The sequence below is a fragment of the Orcinus orca genome, chromosome 8, assembly GCF_937001465.1.
Source record: "Orcinus orca chromosome 8, mOrcOrc1.1, whole genome shotgun sequence".
NCBI classification, from domain to species: Eukaryota; Metazoa; Chordata; class Mammalia; order Artiodactyla; family Delphinidae; genus Orcinus; species Orcinus orca.
The window spans coordinates 22,234,553-22,252,140 of record NC_064566.1 but is presented as its reverse complement, the minus strand read 5'-3'; the positions used below and the strand labels follow the sequence as shown (position 1 = coordinate 22,252,140).

Below are 17,588 nucleotides of genomic sequence, written 5' to 3'. Positions count from 1 at the left end.
ATGTGGTTCATTTGAAAGTTTGCATGTGCTTAGTAGAAAAGAAACCTTATTATCATAAAATCACATCTGGTGGACTCATTGGTGAGATGACTTAAAAGACCTATTTTTACAAAAATTTATGGTAAGTAAAACCAAAGTACTTGCTCTTGACACCCACCCCCCAAAAAAAAACAGCTATGCTAATGAGATCTGAGCTTGACTGTAGAACCCAGTGAGTTTATAATTGAATCACTCAGATTACCATATGTTGATCTCACTGATTACAAAAAAAATATGGGTAATTATTTTTTAGCCACTTGGTCACTGAAGACAAGTCAAGATAAGAGAACGTATATAGTACTTGAGGGAATAACCCTTTTGAACCCTGTGGAGGGTGTCTCAGTTCCAACTTGTGCTACTTCCTACTAATAGATAAAAAATAAAACAGAGAACTCCTGAGAAAATTAAACAGTATCATTTTGCCTGCAACTGGGTAACTACAAATGTTAATAATTGAAATAAATCAATATAAACAGAAGACATTTTCATATTTTATTAGTTTTATATAGGTGATGGAAACAACAAAAATCAAAACAGTGGTACAGCAAATTATTCAAAAGGTATATTCATCAAGCAATTATTCAAAAGCTATATTCATCAAGCAACATTACTGAAACAAAGTGAACATGATTTAATTTTTTCAAATTAATTTCAGTATCTGAAACATGGAACTATTAGCAGAAGAACTTTTGTTCCAGGATTTCATCTCCTGTATGGTTCATATTTCCCCTAAATTTGGCAATAAGAACTTATACACTGTGGACTCTTAGTGAAAACTGATGAATAAGAGGTTATAGTTTAAGCTCTTAGGCTAAAGTGAAATACTTTTCCAGAAAAATATTCCAGGAGGGAAGACATTTGTATCTAAGGTCATCTAATTATCAATTGATAATGTGAAGCCTCAAAATTAACAGTCCTTTTAATTTCAATTCTAGCAAGTATCTAATTGAATCTTAGCAAGCTCACTGATTTTATAACTTTCATTGGCAGCGAACTCCACATATTAACTAGACTCATAAACACACACACATTTCTTTTTTCTCTTTAAAAATCATCTACCTATTAACTTTATCAAATTCTCTAAACTTTTATTATTTGGGTGAGTAATCAATATTACTTGGGGAAATAACCTCTCCATGAGATTTATTTGGTGGTTCTTTCTTAGTGCCCTGTTTCGGAGAGCTAAGAAGCAGTGGACTGCAGTTTTCATTAAATCTCTCAAAGAATTGGTTCAAGTGCCTAGCTCTGGTTCATCATCTGTGGACCATATGATGGGGGGGGAGGTCCTTTGAAGAAAGTGCATGTGGATAGTTGGATAAAATGTAACAAACGATGTAGATTCTTTTTCTCTTCCTTCATGTCAATGGAGATTATTTATTTCTTCCTATCTATCTATCTATCTACCTACCTACCTACCTAGCTCCTCATAGCGTTTTCTGTACATGGGCATAGTCAAGTGGCCATCGTAGAGGTGTACAAAGAACATTTGTGTGGGATACAGGTGATTCAGTCTTAATTTTTGGTCAACTACCAAATTGCTATAGTTCACAAAATAATTCATTTAATTTCTTTGAGTGTTAGTTTCTTTACTAGTTAAATTTGTTTTAACTGCTCTATGGATTATTTGTTATCAAAAGTCCTATAAGGGATATAAGCATAGCTTGATTATTATTACTGCTTCTGTGTTTAAGATCCCTTGAATAAAAAATTCAGATCATAAATTCTCATTAAGATAACTGAGTGAAATATTTTCAAAATATAGGTTATAGGTCCTGTATAGGTCTAAATACAATGACTGTAGTTAGAATTGTATTATAAGCACTTTTCCCTGGCACTTCATTCATATAACTAAAAGAAAACATTAGACATTTTCAATAAACAAAAATAGGAATATAAATTTTATCATTGTTATGATTCTTTAAAATAGGTTTAAAAATTTGATGCACTTGAATCTGAAAGGCTCTTGTTGAACTAATCAAACAACCTTCTAAGAAAGGATTTCTTGGCAGGAGTAATAATTTTCCCAGAACCCTTTTTGTGGAGGGATTTCAGTGGAGGCTTTTTTAAGGGTAGAACTCTTTTGGGGGTTTGCAGTGCTCTTGCTATCTCCACATGCTCGTTGCAATAATATTTGTTGCTTCCTTCTGACAGATGGATGAGTGTGCTTTCTGCCAGATCCATACACTGGGCATGGACCCAATGCCCATCTCCATGAGAGCAGTAAATCATGGCAGGTTTGTTGAGCTCAGTTGAATAAAATGGTACCCAAGTGTTGATATCCACATCACAAGTAGGGCAGCATGTAATCCAATAGCCCGTTTCAGACTCATCTTCCTCATCATCTTCATTATAGGTGTCAAATTCATCATCACCATCAAAACTATTTGCTTCTGCACTGAAACAAAATTCTTCTGAGTCTTCAAAGGGAGTGGAGTCCCCTGGGTCTTCTGTTGATGTCTGACTATTTGTGAATGTTTTCTGATCTTCATTCACATCGTCTTCAGCACATTTCAATGTATAGAAATAGAATGCTTCTGAAACAACCTGTTTATTGTCTCCTGGTATGCCGAGGAAAATAGTTCCATTTCCCATGTTGCTTCCAAACCATATCTTACTGTGCTTAATATCTGGGGTCCAATCTGGGGTTTCCATCTCACGAATTTCCATCTTGTTGTCCTCAAAAGAGATGATGTTGCAGACCATTCTTTTTTGATTTTCAAGCAAATAGCCACCAACAATAACAAATTCATCATTGCTTATTTGAGTCAGGATTGCACTGGAGACAGAGATTCCTCCTGGCATGACTGTGCAATTCACAGCTGGGCTACCCAGAGGGAGATCAACCCTTATTCTGTATAGGTTGGCAGGGCGGATGTTATTGGCAAGTGAATGGCCTCCTAAAATATAAATGGTATCATTTCTGGCAATGGAGACGTGAAAAGATAGCCCATCCTGAAGTTCTGGAAGAATGTATGATGTAGAGCACCCAAATTCAAAATCCACCAAGAAAACATGGGGCAGGCAGTCAGCTACACTGTTCCATTTCTCTGTGGTTCTTTGGGCAGAAGGTATGTATGACCGTCCTCCAAAGAGAACACCCACACTTTTTCCGCGACTATACACCACATCAATGGAATGACCATACCTGCCTTCAGGAACATCTCCTACCAAGTCTTTCTCTGTGCAGCGAAGAGTAACTTTTTTGTTGTTCTTGCAAACAACAGACATGATATAGATCTTATCTGAAAGCTCATTGTTTGGTGTTTTCCCTCCATGGATGATGTACTGATACTTTTCAGACTCTAAGTTGCCTTTGAATGTGCAAGTGGCTGGGTAACGAAGAGGAGGAAGGTAACAGGAGTCCTTAGAGAAGACTGCAGGCTTCAGTTTGAGATGGTTATGCTTTATATCAAAATGGAAAACTCCAGTGGGGCAGGACCTTTTGGGCCAGCCTTTTTGGCCAAAGAAGAAAACTTGCCCATCAAAATTCATTAATGAGAAGCCTGGTTGAATTAAGGCTATGTTATTACCGACTGTTACCATTTGTAGTGACATATTTTCTGATCGTGGATAGATCTTTTACCTGAAAGAATTACAAAAAATTTTTTTGCCTTACTACATCCCTTCATATAAAATCACTGTGTTTAGATCCCCTCACACGTAAGAAGCATTTTAAGAAAAGAGCTGTCCCACAAGCTCGTAGTGGCCTGAATTCGCAGAACAGCAAAAATTCAGGCAGCTAGGTAAGCAAAGAGAAACAGAACCTTCCAGCTTAATACCATTCAAGAAGCTGGGACCCGTTTTAGACATGGACTAGCGTCCCTTAGACTTCTGGGAATTGTAGTCCTTTTCCCTTAAAGATTCGCCGCTTGCCAGCAGAAAGAACTACATTTCCCAGAAATCCGTTCTCTATGGGATGCGTGGCTACGATAGTTTGTCTCTGTGGCTCCGCGAGAGGAGTCTGTCTGAATAAAGACGCCAAAAATGCGAAGTGACTAGATGGGAGCCAAGACGTAAAACTAGGGAAGAAGAGGTGAGAATGGCTGACGCAGACCCAACATCTAGGTTACGGGAAAGCTGCGGCACCGGGAGCGGCATCAGGCTACCCCCGCCCGGGTGTTGTTGGAGCGTCTCCTGGGGACTCTTATTAACAGGTGACCCAGTAGGAAGCAGGGCTGCTTGTGGCTAGAGCGGGGTTGCCTGGAAACCGCAGCCCGAAGAGACTCCCGGCCCAGGTGTCCTCACGGACTTCTTTGGAGCTCGAGTCAAAATTGCACCCCTGGGCTTCCCTGGTGGCGCAGTGGTTGAGAGTCCGCCTGCCGATTCAGGGAACACGGGTTCGTGCCCCGGTCCGGGAGGATCCCACATGCCGCGGAGCGGCTGGGCCCGTGAGCCACGGCCGCTGAGCTAGCGCGTCCGGAGCCTGTGCTCCGCGGGAGAGGCCGCAACAGTGAGAGGCCCGCGTACCGCAAAAAAAAAAAAAAAAAAAATTGCACCCCCGGGCCTCCTGAGCTTAATGGGGTGGGGGTGTGACGGGGGCACAGAGAATAAAAAGCTATGACTATTTTGTGGAACCGAAAGATTAGTCTCTGAATACCTGGGGTGCAGTGGAGAACTTACCTGATAATGGTTTTTTACCACTCCTGTATTGAGTCATGGAAACACAGTAATGAGACTTTAGCGGGTACCACGCCAAAGGCCATTTGTTTTCTCAGCTGCTCTTCCTCCGGTTTTTAGAGTTCTTTTAGGGATGCAGAGAAGTTTCCTAAACACCTCTCCTTCTCCCTTCCTCCCCTAGCCCCCACTCCTCCCTCTTTTTGGGTAAGATAATAGAGTTAGTGGCTGTTATTTCAGATCTCTCTTTCCAGCCCCAGAACCTTGGAAGTAATTAGTAATTCTGTTGTAAGCAGGCATTAAGCAAAGAGGTGCCAGAATTATTCAGAATGTAATATTTGTATGATTTTTTAAAACAGGTATTTACTAGATGGAGTAAGCTTGATAAATTTTAATTTTTTTTTTTTTTTTTTTTGCGGTACGCGGGCCTCTCACTGTTGTGGCCTCTCCCGCTGCGGAACACTGGCTCCGGACGCGCAGGCTCAGCGGCCATGGCTCACGGGCCCAGCCGCTCCGCGGCATGTGGGATCTTCCCTGACCGGCGCACGAACCCGTGTCCCCTGCATCGGCAGGCGGACTCTCAACCACTGCGACACCAGGGAAGCCCGATAAATTTTAATTTTTAGAAAAATTATTACTTACCTTGGAGAGATGTCAGGAGCCTTAATGGGAAATGCACGCCCTGTTTGCAGAGTGAGGTCCTAGGCACTAAAGATTAAAGGAAACAAAATAGCACAGATTCCTTGACTTTTAAGAGTAAGTTGTTAATATGCTTCAAAAACAGTATAAAACAGTGTCTAAGATTATGGGCTCTGAAGGCTGACTGGCTGGATTCAAATCCTGGCTCTGTCACTTACTGTGTGACCTTGGGCAAGTAATTTAACCTCTTTGTGTCTCAGTTTCCTCATCTGTAAAATGAAATAATAATTTTACCTACCTTACAGGTTGATGTAAGTTGTGATTAGTAAGTTAATACATGCAAAGCACTTAGGACAGGGCTTTATACACTGTAGGTCATAGCTGTGACGATTATGCTTGAACTTACAAAAAGTAAGGTTGTTAATGCACAGTTACCTGCCAGTCATGGCAGATGATGTTTATAATGTTGGAGATGATTAGAAGGGCTTTAGGATCTGGGAATCTGGTTAGTGGGTGTAGACTGATAATTTTTTAGACTAGTGAGAATTAGATAAACATATACAACAGAGGAGTTGGTGGTAGGTTCAGTTTAAATAACAGGAAATATTTCATTCTTCTCGTTACCCTTTCTCTAACCCCTCATTAAATATGCAGACTCTGAAGTTGGAATGTCTGAGTCCAAATTTGGGCTCTAAAAGTTATTTGCTGTGTAACTATTTTGGGCAAGTTTTTTGTCTCTTTTTATCTGCAAAATGGGGATAATATTAGTACCTATTCATTGAGTTATTTTTGAGAATAAATGGGGTGACACATGTAAATCACATAGCACATATGTGATCATATATGCTGGCACATAATAAGTATTGAAGAAATGTTAATTGATGCTGTAATTTATTTTTATTCCCCTTGCAAAGGTTCTTTGGACCGTTTGGAGTTTATGGTCAGTCTAATGAGATCTTGGGCGGGGCTGTTTGCCTTGAAGATCAGGTGTAATTAATTGCTAATTATTCTCTTCTACTTATGTTTAGCTTACTTGGGAGACTCCTCAAGGTGTGATATTTTAATAATCATCTGTGGGTTATTAAACCAAGTGAGGAACTGGTGAATGAGAAGGATTATTACTAAGGTTATGAAAGCAAGCCTTTTTCTTCCTCAGACCATGGTGGTTTGTAGGTTCAGCAACTTGCCTTGCTTATGAAATAACCTGGGCAAGTGTTTTATTTACTCGTGGCCTATCCAGGTATACATGAGAGAAGGCATCTGTGCAACTAAGAAAATGCTCTCCATGGGAACTGAAAGGAAGTATTCTTGGCGCTCAGTTTGGTAAAGGAAAACCATACGCGATTACACTCAGCATGATGTGTGATGATTTTTAGAGAGTTGCTCACGTTTGGGCTGAGGGAGCACCAAAGCCTGCTTGTTGTAAACACCTGTGAAGACTGTTATTGGGATAGAAAGCAAGCTCTACAGAGGTAATGGGTCCCAGATCCCAAGGGGTGACCATACAATAAGAACTCTTGCTTTTAAATGGAAAATTAAAAATAAAATGTTTTCATTGTAGCCCATTGGCTTCATTTTAAAGTTCATAGGGATTTTGGCTTCTCATAAGTGAAAACACTGTTATTGTAGATTAAACAGAAATATTTTCTTGGGCAAGACATAAGGAATACTACCCCTTTTTGTAGCTTATTTTGGGTCCCCAAAGATTTCTGACCTGTTCTCCCTTTGGTGCCCTGCTATTTGGCTCACCTCATAATTTCAGGGCCCTAAAAATAGTGGTAAAGTTGATTACTGTTAAGATGAATTACCTCTTCTTGTAACGCAGTTCAAGAATCTGTGTATTTAATTTTTAGATTATTCATTTTAAACTATGGGCAGATGACTTATGTATTTAAAGAATGAACAAGAACATTGAAAGTGTTTTCACATTATTTTGCCATACTTGTTTATTTTGCAATTTTGCTTTACTAACTTAAGTATGTCTTTACAGGAATAGACTATAGTATATTTTCCACGGTTTTACTATGACTCTATTCATCACATCTTGGTTTTTAAAAGGTGACACTAGAACTAAATCTACTGAAGTGGTTTTCTTTAAATAGGCCAGATAAACACAGGCAGATTTGGAAAAAAAAGACACTGTTCTGTGACCGAAAGAAGTTTCAAAGTCAACACATTAAAGATTCTTTTTAAAGGTCAGAAATATAGGACCAATAAATTTATACAAGTCTCCCAACCCCATGCTAACATTCCTCAGCAGGAAGATTTTCATTTATTCACTGTGAAGCTAGGGCATAGTTGAGAATCAAAAAAGGGCTAATGATGTAAGGTCTGGGTTTGTAGTTTCCTGTGTCTGAACTGACACTCTTTTCCTTCCAAAGGAAGCTACTGTACTCGGAAGCATTAAATCTTGCTGATCAGTGTTGCCCGTTTTCCTGATTGCTCCAAAAGAGCAGGTAACCTCGTGTAACTGCAGTCTTTTCGTGTACGAATTAACACTCTCTTGCACGGTTAATCAGGTTTGAGGTATACAGTGTTCGACTTTTTTGCTGGCAGTAAAACCAGGATTAGGTCTTCCTTCTGACACTTATGCCAGAGAAGCATTTATGCACTAAGATTAAAATTTCAACACTGATGCCACGGGAATAAAATCCTTGCAGCAGCCTGAGACCAGAAAGCCCCTCTTTCCAAATTCTACATCATCCCTTCCCCATCTGGACACCCAGTCCACCTGGAACTAACATACTGCTGAAGGGGGGCATCTTTCCCTTAAAGTTGACAAACGTAGGCTCCCATATTTTAGCTCTGGTAGAAATGAAGTTATTGGACCTACCTGAAGGCCAGGGGCGCAGCTCACCCCTCTCTGAATCTTTGCCGCTAAACCAGGTATTAAATGTCCGCGCTTGGGGAAGATTCACTGACTGCTCACTCTGACCGTGGCCTGCAGAAGGATGACAGTAAAGAGAGTATGTATGTGTGCCTACAGATGTTCCAGTGAACACTGATCTAACGGGAGTAACTGACTGTGACCTTTTTTTTTCTTTAGATGGTTAAGGGAGATATCCAGCCGGGGTGTACCCTCAAGATTTAACTGTTTCCTTACTGGTGAACAATGGAAACATAATCTATTATCTGTAAAGACCAAAAAAACCACAAAAAACTGGTAAAATACTGATATATTAAAAACATTTTAGAATGTTTAATATGTTTATTAAGTGTTTATTATTTAAACACTTAATAAACATTAATAATATAATAATGTTTATATAATTAATAAACATTAATAATAATGTTTATTATTTAAACACTAATATTTAATGTTTAAATAATTAACATTATTTTAAAAATACTGTATGATTCGAATGGGAAATTATTTTTACTAAAGCAGAGACTACTAATACGAATGTCAGTTATTTTGACCGTGACTTGCTCCTCAGTGGTCTCATTTTCTTTAATGCAAGGCTCAGAAGGAGTTCTGATTATGGGAGGCCTACCACCAACTTTGTGTCAGGGAACTGCTGTGTAACATTGTATAGTGGAATGATTAAGAAAATGGGCTTTAGAGTCAAGCTGACCTGGTTTTCTCTGCCAGCTTTGCCATTTTCCAGGTGGAGTCATCTTAATCCTTAAGCCTCTTTTCCCCCACCTCTGAAATGGGGATAGAAATATTTACGTCAAAAGATTGTTGCAAAGAGACTAGATGAGATAAGGTCTTTGAAGTGCTCAGCCAAGGGAAATATTCCACAGTGGTCTTAAAAACTATGATAGTAGCCTCCCCATTCCCACTCCAAAGTTTCATAATCAAAGGAAGAATAAACCAAAAGGTTGAGAACAGATGAAAAAGCTGACTTAATTTTTTTTAATGGACCTAAGTTTTTAGAGCAGTTTTAGGTTCGCAGTAAAATTGTGTGGAAGGTACAGAGGGTTCCCATATACCTCGTGCCCCCCACTCACTCATAGCCTCCCTCATTACCAACATCTCCCACCAGAGGTACATTTGTTACAATCGATGAACCTACATTGACACACTATTATCACCCAAAGTTACATTAACATTCACTCTTGGTGTTGTACATTCGATGGCTTTGGACAAATGTATAATGGCATGTATCTACTATTATAGTATCATGCAGAATAATTTCACTGCCCTAAAAATTTTCTGTGCACCACCTCTTTGTTGCTCCCTCCCCTCAGTCCATGGTAACCACTGATCTTTTTACTGTTTCCATAGTTTTGCATACTCCAGAACGTCATATAGTTTTCAGATTGGCTTCTTTCACTTAGTAATATACATTTAAGTTTCCTCCTAGTCTTTTTATGACTCGATAGCTCATTTCTTTTTAGCTCTGAATAATATTCCATTGGATATTCCACAGTTTATCTATTGTATTTTCCTACTGAAGGACATCTTGGTTGCTTTCAGGTTTTGGCAATTATGCATAAAGCTGCTGTAAACATCCATGTGCAGGTTTTTGTGTGGACATAAGTTTTCAGCTCCTTTGGGTAAATACCAAGGAGCACTACTGACAATTCATATGGTAAGAGTATGTTTAGTTGTGTTAGAAACCTCCAAACTGTCTTCCAAAGTAGCTGTATGATTTTGCATAACCACCACTGAAGAATGAGAGTTCATGTTGCCGTACATCCTAGCCAGCAGTTGGTGTTGTCAGTGTTCTGGATTTTGGCCATTCTAATAGGTGTGTAGTAGTTATCTTGTTTTAATTTTCATTTTCCTAATGACATATGATGCGGAGCATCTTTTCATTTGCTTATTTGTCATCTCTATGTCTTCTTTAGTGAGGTGTCTAGTAAGGCGTTTGGTCCATTTTTTAATCAAGTTGTTTGTCTTCTTATTATTGTATTTTAAGAGTTCTATGTATATTTTGGATAACGATTCTTTACCAGATGTGTCTTTTGCAAGTATTCTCTGCTATCATGTGGCTTTTCTTTTCATTCTCTTGTCAGTGTCTTTTGTTATTTTATTTTTTTATAGTTTTATTTATTTATTTATTCGGCTGCGTTGGGTCTTCATTGCTGTGCACGGGCTTTCTCTAGTTGCGGTGAGCGGGGGCTACTCTGTTGTAGCGGGCTTCTTTTTGTGGTGGTTTCTCTTGTTGTGGAGCACGGGCTCTAGGTGCGCAGGCTTCAGTAGTTGCAGCACACAGCCTCAGTAGTTGCAGCACGCGGGCCCTAGAGCTCACGGGCTTCAGTAGTTGTCGCACGTGGGCTTCAGTAGTTGTGGCTCACGGGCTCTAGAGCACAGGCTCAGGAGTTGTGGTGCACGGGCTTAGTTGCTCTGTGGCATGTGGGATCTTCCCGGACCAGGGATCGAACCCGTGTCCCCCGAATTGGCAGGTGGATTCTTAACCACTGTGCCACCAGGGAAGTCCTGTTAGTGTCTTTTGGAGAGTATAAGTTTTTAATTTTTATGAAGTTCAGCTTATCAATTATTTCCTTCATGGGTCGTGCCTTTACTGTTACATCTAAAACGTCATTGCCATACCCAAGGTCATCTAGGTTTTCTTCTATGTTATCTTCTAGGAGTTTTATAATTTTTGTTGTTAACACTTAGGTCTGTGATCCACTCTGAGTTAATTCTTGTGAAGGGTATAAAGTCTGTGTCTAGATTCCTGTTTTTGCATGTGGATGTCTAGTTGTTCCAGAGCCCTTTGTTGAAAAGACTGTCTTTGCTCCATTGTATTGCCTTTGCTCCTTGGTCAAAGATCAGTTAGCTATACTTATGTTGGTCTATTTCTGGGTTCTCTATTCTGTTCCATTGATGTATTTGTATATTCTTTCACCGATACCACACTGTCTTGATTACTGTAGCTGACCTAATTTTAAACAATTCATTAAAAACAGTTACATCAAGAAAAATATATACCATTTATTAAGCCCACTTCCCGACCATAAAACTTTTCATTTCTTTGTGCTCTATTCTAATTTTTATCCAAATGTATACATATTTTTACTTAGTTATGATAAGAATGTATTTAAATTTTGTTTTATCTTTTTAATGTAACATTATTTCATATATACTATGAAATGTATATTTTATTTCCAAAATTTTTAATAGTTGCCTAAAATTCCATTAAGTAAATATATCTGACCATTCAGTATTGTTGGTCATTTAATCAGGTTCTATGTGGCTTAGATGATAGAATGCAGGGATCAGAGGTAGACAGATTTGGAGTTGGGTCTTAGTTCTGCCACTTACTAGCTGAATGGCCTTTTTGACCTTCAATTTCCTTATCTCTAAAACAGGGACGATACCTGCCTTACTGGGAGGATTAATGGATATAAACTGTCTGTTATAAAGAGTGTACTCAGTAAATCTTGTGTAATGATAATGGTGCCATAAATATATTTGTGTAAGTGAAGGTTTTCATTTTTTGCCAAATTTTAGGATATATTTTCAGGGTTGACTTTTAAAAAACTGACAAGTAGCTCAGTTGTTTGGCTGATTCTTGGCATTTGGAATGTTGGTCCATGCCTTAAAAAAGTGTCATCATCTCTACTGTTACTTCCGTGATGACTTTTTTTTCTTTGTCTGCAAACGAGTACTGGGTTATTTCTCTAACCTGTTTATGGTGTATAATGATCATGGCGCTTGAAATTCCAGCATCAGTGACAGCTCCACAGTAAATATAAAGTAAGAAATGCAACCTAGAAACCAGGGGTAGGTTTAGGTAAGTGTTTTAGCCTTTGCATTCTACTAACACCAGAAAACAGGCAGTTTTTTGCTAAATGGGTTAGTTGTCTCCTAAAGAGACTGGAAATTAGCAACATATTTGGAAATGGATTTTTAAACCCTGAGCCCTTGCCACACATTAAGAAAGCATTAGACTCGCAGTGAGCTCCTTCAGAGCCCCCCCCCGTCTACCAGAGTCCTCAGCATAGAAACTAAATGTGAAGTCATGAACAATATTTATTGAGTATCCACTATGTATAGAGTCATGCGGAGAATTAGGGGAAAAAAATCACAGACTCAGCTCTTGCCCTTAAGGAACATGCATGATAGCAGGATGAAGCAACTTTTTGATTGAGGATAAACATGTTTTACATTCTTCCTATGCTCACCCTTTCTTAAAAGTTCACCAAGAAATCACAGTTATAGGGGCAGAGCCAAATTCCTACCGAAATATATGGATTTCTCGTGCCTTAAATCCAAAGACTATGGACAATTAAAGAATACAAGTCAGTGTCATTACAGAGTAGAATAAGTGTTATTCCACAGAGGAGATAAAAAACTTAGTAATGGGTTATACTGACATAGTAATTGAATGAAAAGGAAGCATAATTGGAGAAAAATAGAACGTCAGAGATGGAAGACAGCTTCAAGTCCAATCCCCTTATACCTACATTCAAACTGCTTAAGGCTAGAAAAGTTAAATAACTTGAAAGGGTAACATAGCTGCAGGGGTGTGTGTACATGGTGGGTGGAGGAGGGCAGGGGAGGAGCACAGTTTTGTGAACTCATGACAGTGTTTCTTAAGAAGTGCAGTGACCTCTCAAGCATTTCCATCCCCATCGTATAAATGGAGAAAAAACTTAAATGACATTGTTGCTCAATGGGTTAGCAAGTGTTTGAAATGAGGTCAGTGGCAGCTTTTCATAGCATTCAAATAGGCATAGACAGGGCTTCCCTGGTGGCACAGTGGTTGAGAGTCCGCCTGCCAATGCAGGGGACACGGGTTCGTGCCCCAGTCCAGGAAGATCCCATATGCCGCGGAGCGGTGGGGCCGGTGAGTCATGGCCGCTGAGCCTGCGCGTCCAGAGCCTGTACTCCGCAACGGGAGAGGCCTGCGTACCAAAAAAAAAAAAAAAAAAAAAAAAAAAAAAAAGGCATAGACAATTTTTACTTCTTTAATAAGTGGCTGATTTTTCAGGAAATAATGTAAATAGTGTGGGAAAGGGAGATGTTTGGCTTGTTGAATGAATCCCATGATAGAAGCCACAACTGAAACTAGCCAAGAGGAGAAAAGAGGAAGGAAAAGGAAATGTATAGAAGGAAGCAATCTACAGTTAGTATGATGGGTTGTCAAGAGAAGAATGTGACAAGTGACTTGTCATTTTTTATTTAAAGTAATGAATTAAATACAGCCATCTGACCAGAATGTTCCGTGATGTAAGGTGGACACTTAGTTGTAAAATAAAATGGAGCAAAATTTCAGAGGTGTTTTACAATGTTGTACTAGAAAGAAAATGCACTTAAAATTTTTATTCTTAGAGAAGGAGGGAATTTGTGTATGTTAATTTCTACGTTTGAGTATAGAAACCATGATGGCAAAAAGAAATTGTTTTTATGTTGGTGTGTGTGTATGTTATGTGGTGTACATCAAGGCAAAATTGCAAATAAAATGCTGAGAGAAATTGGAAGCTAGGGAAGCACTGTATTACTTCTTAAGGCCGATTTATTATTGCATGGTCATAGGAATTTAGAATCAAAAATAGCTGAGAAATATATTTTAAAATCTTATTTCTTTTAAGATAACGTCAGATGAAAAGGTCAGCTTTATTTGCAAGATCTGGCATTTCAAAACACTTGGAAATGAATTCCTAAAAGCAGAGTTGATTTAGTTTGGTTGGTCTACACCTGCTCCTAACTAACTGTGCAGGTGTTGCTTTAAAGCAGGCTTTCTGGTTTTGTGAAAGTGCTGTGCACTGGTGCATGTGGCCGACAGGCTCCGGAGCTGGAGAAAAAGGGATGATTTTAATTGAGAGTAGATGCCTTTGTACCACAGTAGTTATGCAGTACAGATAAGATAAGCAATAATGGGACATTGCGTCCCACGGGAAGGTGGGATTACAATTGAGCTAATAAATCTTTTATGATTGAAATCTTATTGCGTGATTATGGAGCTCTAAAGTTAACTTAGAAACTCTACTGCCTTATGGATTCACAGCTTTATCAGGGGCCTTGAAAATGCACCGAAAAACTCACTGTTACTGTCTGTAACTCACTGAGGTAGTTGATCACATTTCTGAGGCTAGGAGATCAGTTTTGAATAAGACTGAAATATGTGTATTGTACATTTTTCTTGATAAAATGTATTAGTCCAGAGGTCAGTTAATATGCTTGTAGGAGTTTTGTTAGGGGGTGAAGGTAGTGTATTGACTTGTGATTACACGACTCTTAAATTTTTCAGAAAAGCAAATTAAGAAACAAAAAATGTTAGTGAAAAGGTATCTTTCTGCTTTCAAAAACAATGGATTTTCTGAAATTTGTCTTATGGGTATATCCTTCAGCTTCCATGTCCACAGGTAATTTGCTTTTTAAAAAAACAATAGGGAGTGAGCAGGGAGAGAAGTTCTGAATGCTTAACTGTTTGCATTTTTGTTTAATGGAATTAATAACTGTGTAGTTGAAAACAGTCTAATAGTTGACCTGCCTCAGTGAGTCAATGCAGACGTTTCTGGGTTGACTTAAACAGCTTGGAGGAAGAGTATATTTTGGGGAAATAAAATTGATTTTATACAGTCTGCTGATGAACAACAGGGCTTAATGAATGATAGCCTCAAGAAACCCCATTGCAGTAACTTGGATGGATGATCAGGAAAGGGGGGAAGCAAATTTTTCAAGAGGAAAGTTTCTCTTTAAACATGTAATTTTATAGATCAGTATTATTCCCATCCTCCAGAGCTTTCTGCAAGAGGAAAACAATCAACACGCCTGAGTTCCAACATTTCTTGGTAAACTTTTACTGGGTGTCTTCTCTTTCTCTTTTCCTTAAGGTGAGATCTTTTGTCAAGGAAAGAGTAAAACAAAGACATGCATACTTCTGAGACCTCTGCACAGATGACAGTACACAACTTCTGTCTTCTAAAGCTTTGTAATCAACGTTCAGCCCTAAGCCTCTCCTGCCTCCCACAAATGCTTTCCATAATATTCACTGCAGAGGCTTGTACCTAGGGGAGTTTATATGGAAGTCCAGAGGCTTATACTGTCAACTTTTTCGGTGATAATGGAGAATTCCATGCTTTTTAACGTATTAAAAAAGGCTTGTTGGGAGAAGCTTATAAATTGGAATGCTGTGTATTCTTAGATGCTAGAATGTATGTCTTTATCTCATCCTGATAAACTGTAAAGGAGTTTAGATCCTTTTCTGTTTTGTAAGGTGTTTTGTATTTATGCCTTCCTCTTTTCCTTTGTTTTCTTGTTCCTACTGGTAGATGTCTAAAACAATGGTATATATGCATATGTGTCTGTGTGTGTGTGTGCTTTGTCTCAAGATGTTTTGTATGTTATTGGAGTACAGAATGTGCTTGTAGTCAGACGCATGGATACATCCAACCAGGGTGAGATTGCCGCTTTTTGTTTAAGTTCCTGATGACTTCATGTATGCCTTAAAAGTCATAATCAAGAACATCTCATTACTGTTTATGATGCGAGAACCACATAATACTGCTCATCAGTAGAGTCATTAGTTGACAAAAACCTCACTTACAGTTTCTTTACCAGATTCCTTTATTTGTTCTCTGTGATTGGACTAGATGACCTTTAGATTTCTCTCAACTCTGAGAATCTTTGGCAATTTCTGTCCTTGGATTTCGTACCCCTTAATATGATGTAAACGACATAAAAAGTATTATAGGATGCAAAATAGTTGTTGTTCAGTCAAGGCAGAAGCCATCAGTTCACACCGAGTCTCTTCTATCATGTCAATAAATCTATACCCGTACAGTATAATTTGGTCTTTTGAGATTTGTCCATTTTCCAAAGTATAAAAGGAGACCTAGCCTTTGAAGTCTCAAGGTTGATGGTTTCATTCCTCAGGTTAGATGAATTCTTTTTAAAATATCCCATTTTACATTTCACACAGCAGGAGCTTCTTATGAAGAAGAACTATGAGAATTTGAGAATGTGGGCTTTGATAGCCCCTGCACAACTCTTTAAAAATGTGTTATTATTTATTACTTTCAAGCATCAGTGGTAAACCTCACAATTTAAAAAAACACAAACAAACCTTTTTGCAGACTTACACCTTTCTGTGCTGTTAGAAAGCAGGTTATGTACTTTGAGAGGGGACACTAGCTCAGGGTGACTTGTTTCTTAAGGCTTATCACGCTCGTCTCTGACAGTTGTGTTTTGTTTAGCTAAGTCTCATGAAGCAGGGATGTGAAGATAAGCATCAAAGATATGCTACAGCGATGGTGATAATTCCACATACCGAATTTTATAATAATGTCTGTAAAGGAGCAGGTACCCTTTACAGGGACCTTCCTGGGACAGACACCCCCCTCCCCACCCCATGTCCTCTGCCTGCCTCTTGTTTGTAAAAAGGCTCTAGTCTCCTAGATCTTCCCTGAGTTCCAAAGAGCAGATTCAAACAGCTACTAACTAGGGAAGTGAGGGAGTTTACAAACAAAGGAAGTACAAGCCCAACTTAATTGTTTTCATGATTGTTATCTTAAACCAGTGCCTTGATTTATGACCCCAGACTGTCGGAGATAATGTCCTGTGGGTTCAACCAGCTGGCCCCAAGTGGACCTGAACTTGATGACACGCCAGGATCAATTAAAAACTGAAACTCCTAAACCATCAGGAGGCTCTGAGTACATAATACAATGTTGCAACCATTGCTTTTGCTCTCTCCTAGAAAAAGTTACAAAGCAGACGTCCCTGCTATTCCCTAGCAGTGGAATGAAGGGTTGACAGTGGGGAATTATAGCCATGGCATCAGCTCCTGAATAAAGCAACTGTTCCGTTTTCACCAACACTTGTCTCTCAAGTATTGGTCTTTCCAGCAGTGAGCAGTCAAACTTGGGTTCAGTACCAGCCTCATCTAGTTACATGTCCTTTCAGAGAGCAGGTGACACTAACCGGCTTGAGTGGTCGTTAGTTTCGTTATTTGTTAGTAAGAAAGGGGACTCCAGGAAGGTTATGTGACTTTCTTGCTAGCTCCCAGTGACTCAGTAAGAAGAGAGCCATGTTCCTAAGGAAGCTTGTGGTCTCCCTGTGAAATTCAGTAGTCAAAGCAGAGCAATACATCCTCCCAGTGGTTCTTCTGGGTGCTGTGACTGTGAAAGTGTTACTTCTGATTTACCAGTGGGCGTTGTTATACATTTAGTTTTAGTTATCATCACAATATGCTCTGGGTCTTTTATGTGGAGCTTTAAGCCTTAAAACAAAACACCAAACCAAAACAAAGAATCCTGTTGTCCAAGCATGTGTGTCTCTCTCTTCCTTTTTCTGTTTTAGAAAAGTACTTTATGGTAAAAACACAAACTAATGTGAACGGTAACTGAAAAAGCATTGCTTCCTTCTAGAAAACCACTAGGATTTGCATAAACCA

At 39.0% G+C, this 17,588-nt stretch overlaps 2 protein-coding genes across 7 annotated transcripts in view; one reads left to right on the top strand and one right to left on the bottom strand.

Moving 5' to 3' along the window:
* Positions 1–1,370: 1,370 nt before the first annotated feature.
* On the bottom strand, positions 1,371–8,456 carry RAG2 (recombination activating 2). Its single transcript, XM_004264018.3, has 2 exons — positions 8,126–8,456; positions 1,371–3,622 (listed from the first exon to the last, which is right to left on the bottom strand). Exon 2 carries the CDS (start codon positions 3,592–3,594, stop codon positions 2,011–2,013), a length of 1,584 nt encoding a protein of 527 aa, XP_004264066.1. The 5' UTR covers positions 3,595–3,622; positions 8,126–8,456; the 3' UTR covers positions 1,371–2,010.
* IFTAP (intraflagellar transport associated protein) overlaps positions 3,942–17,588 on the top strand; it is a 75,069-nt gene continuing 61,422 nt past the window's right edge. For 2 of the 6 annotated variants that reach the window (XM_049713052.1, XM_049713047.1), the window contains exon 1: positions 3,942–4,072. The gene's annotated coding sequence lies outside the window, so the exon portion shown is untranslated. Of the gene's footprint in view, positions 4,194–6,511; positions 6,765–7,673; positions 7,749–17,588 lie in introns of those variants that run through there. The other 4 variants (XM_049713049.1, XM_049713050.1, XM_049713051.1 and 1 more) reach the window with 4 other exon arrangements.

Bases quoted from the DNA above. Each gene is read 5' to 3' on its own strand.
- RAG2 (XM_004264018.3), bottom strand. From the start codon at position 3,594: ATGTCACTACAAATGGTAACAGTCGGTAATAACATAGCCTTAATTCAA.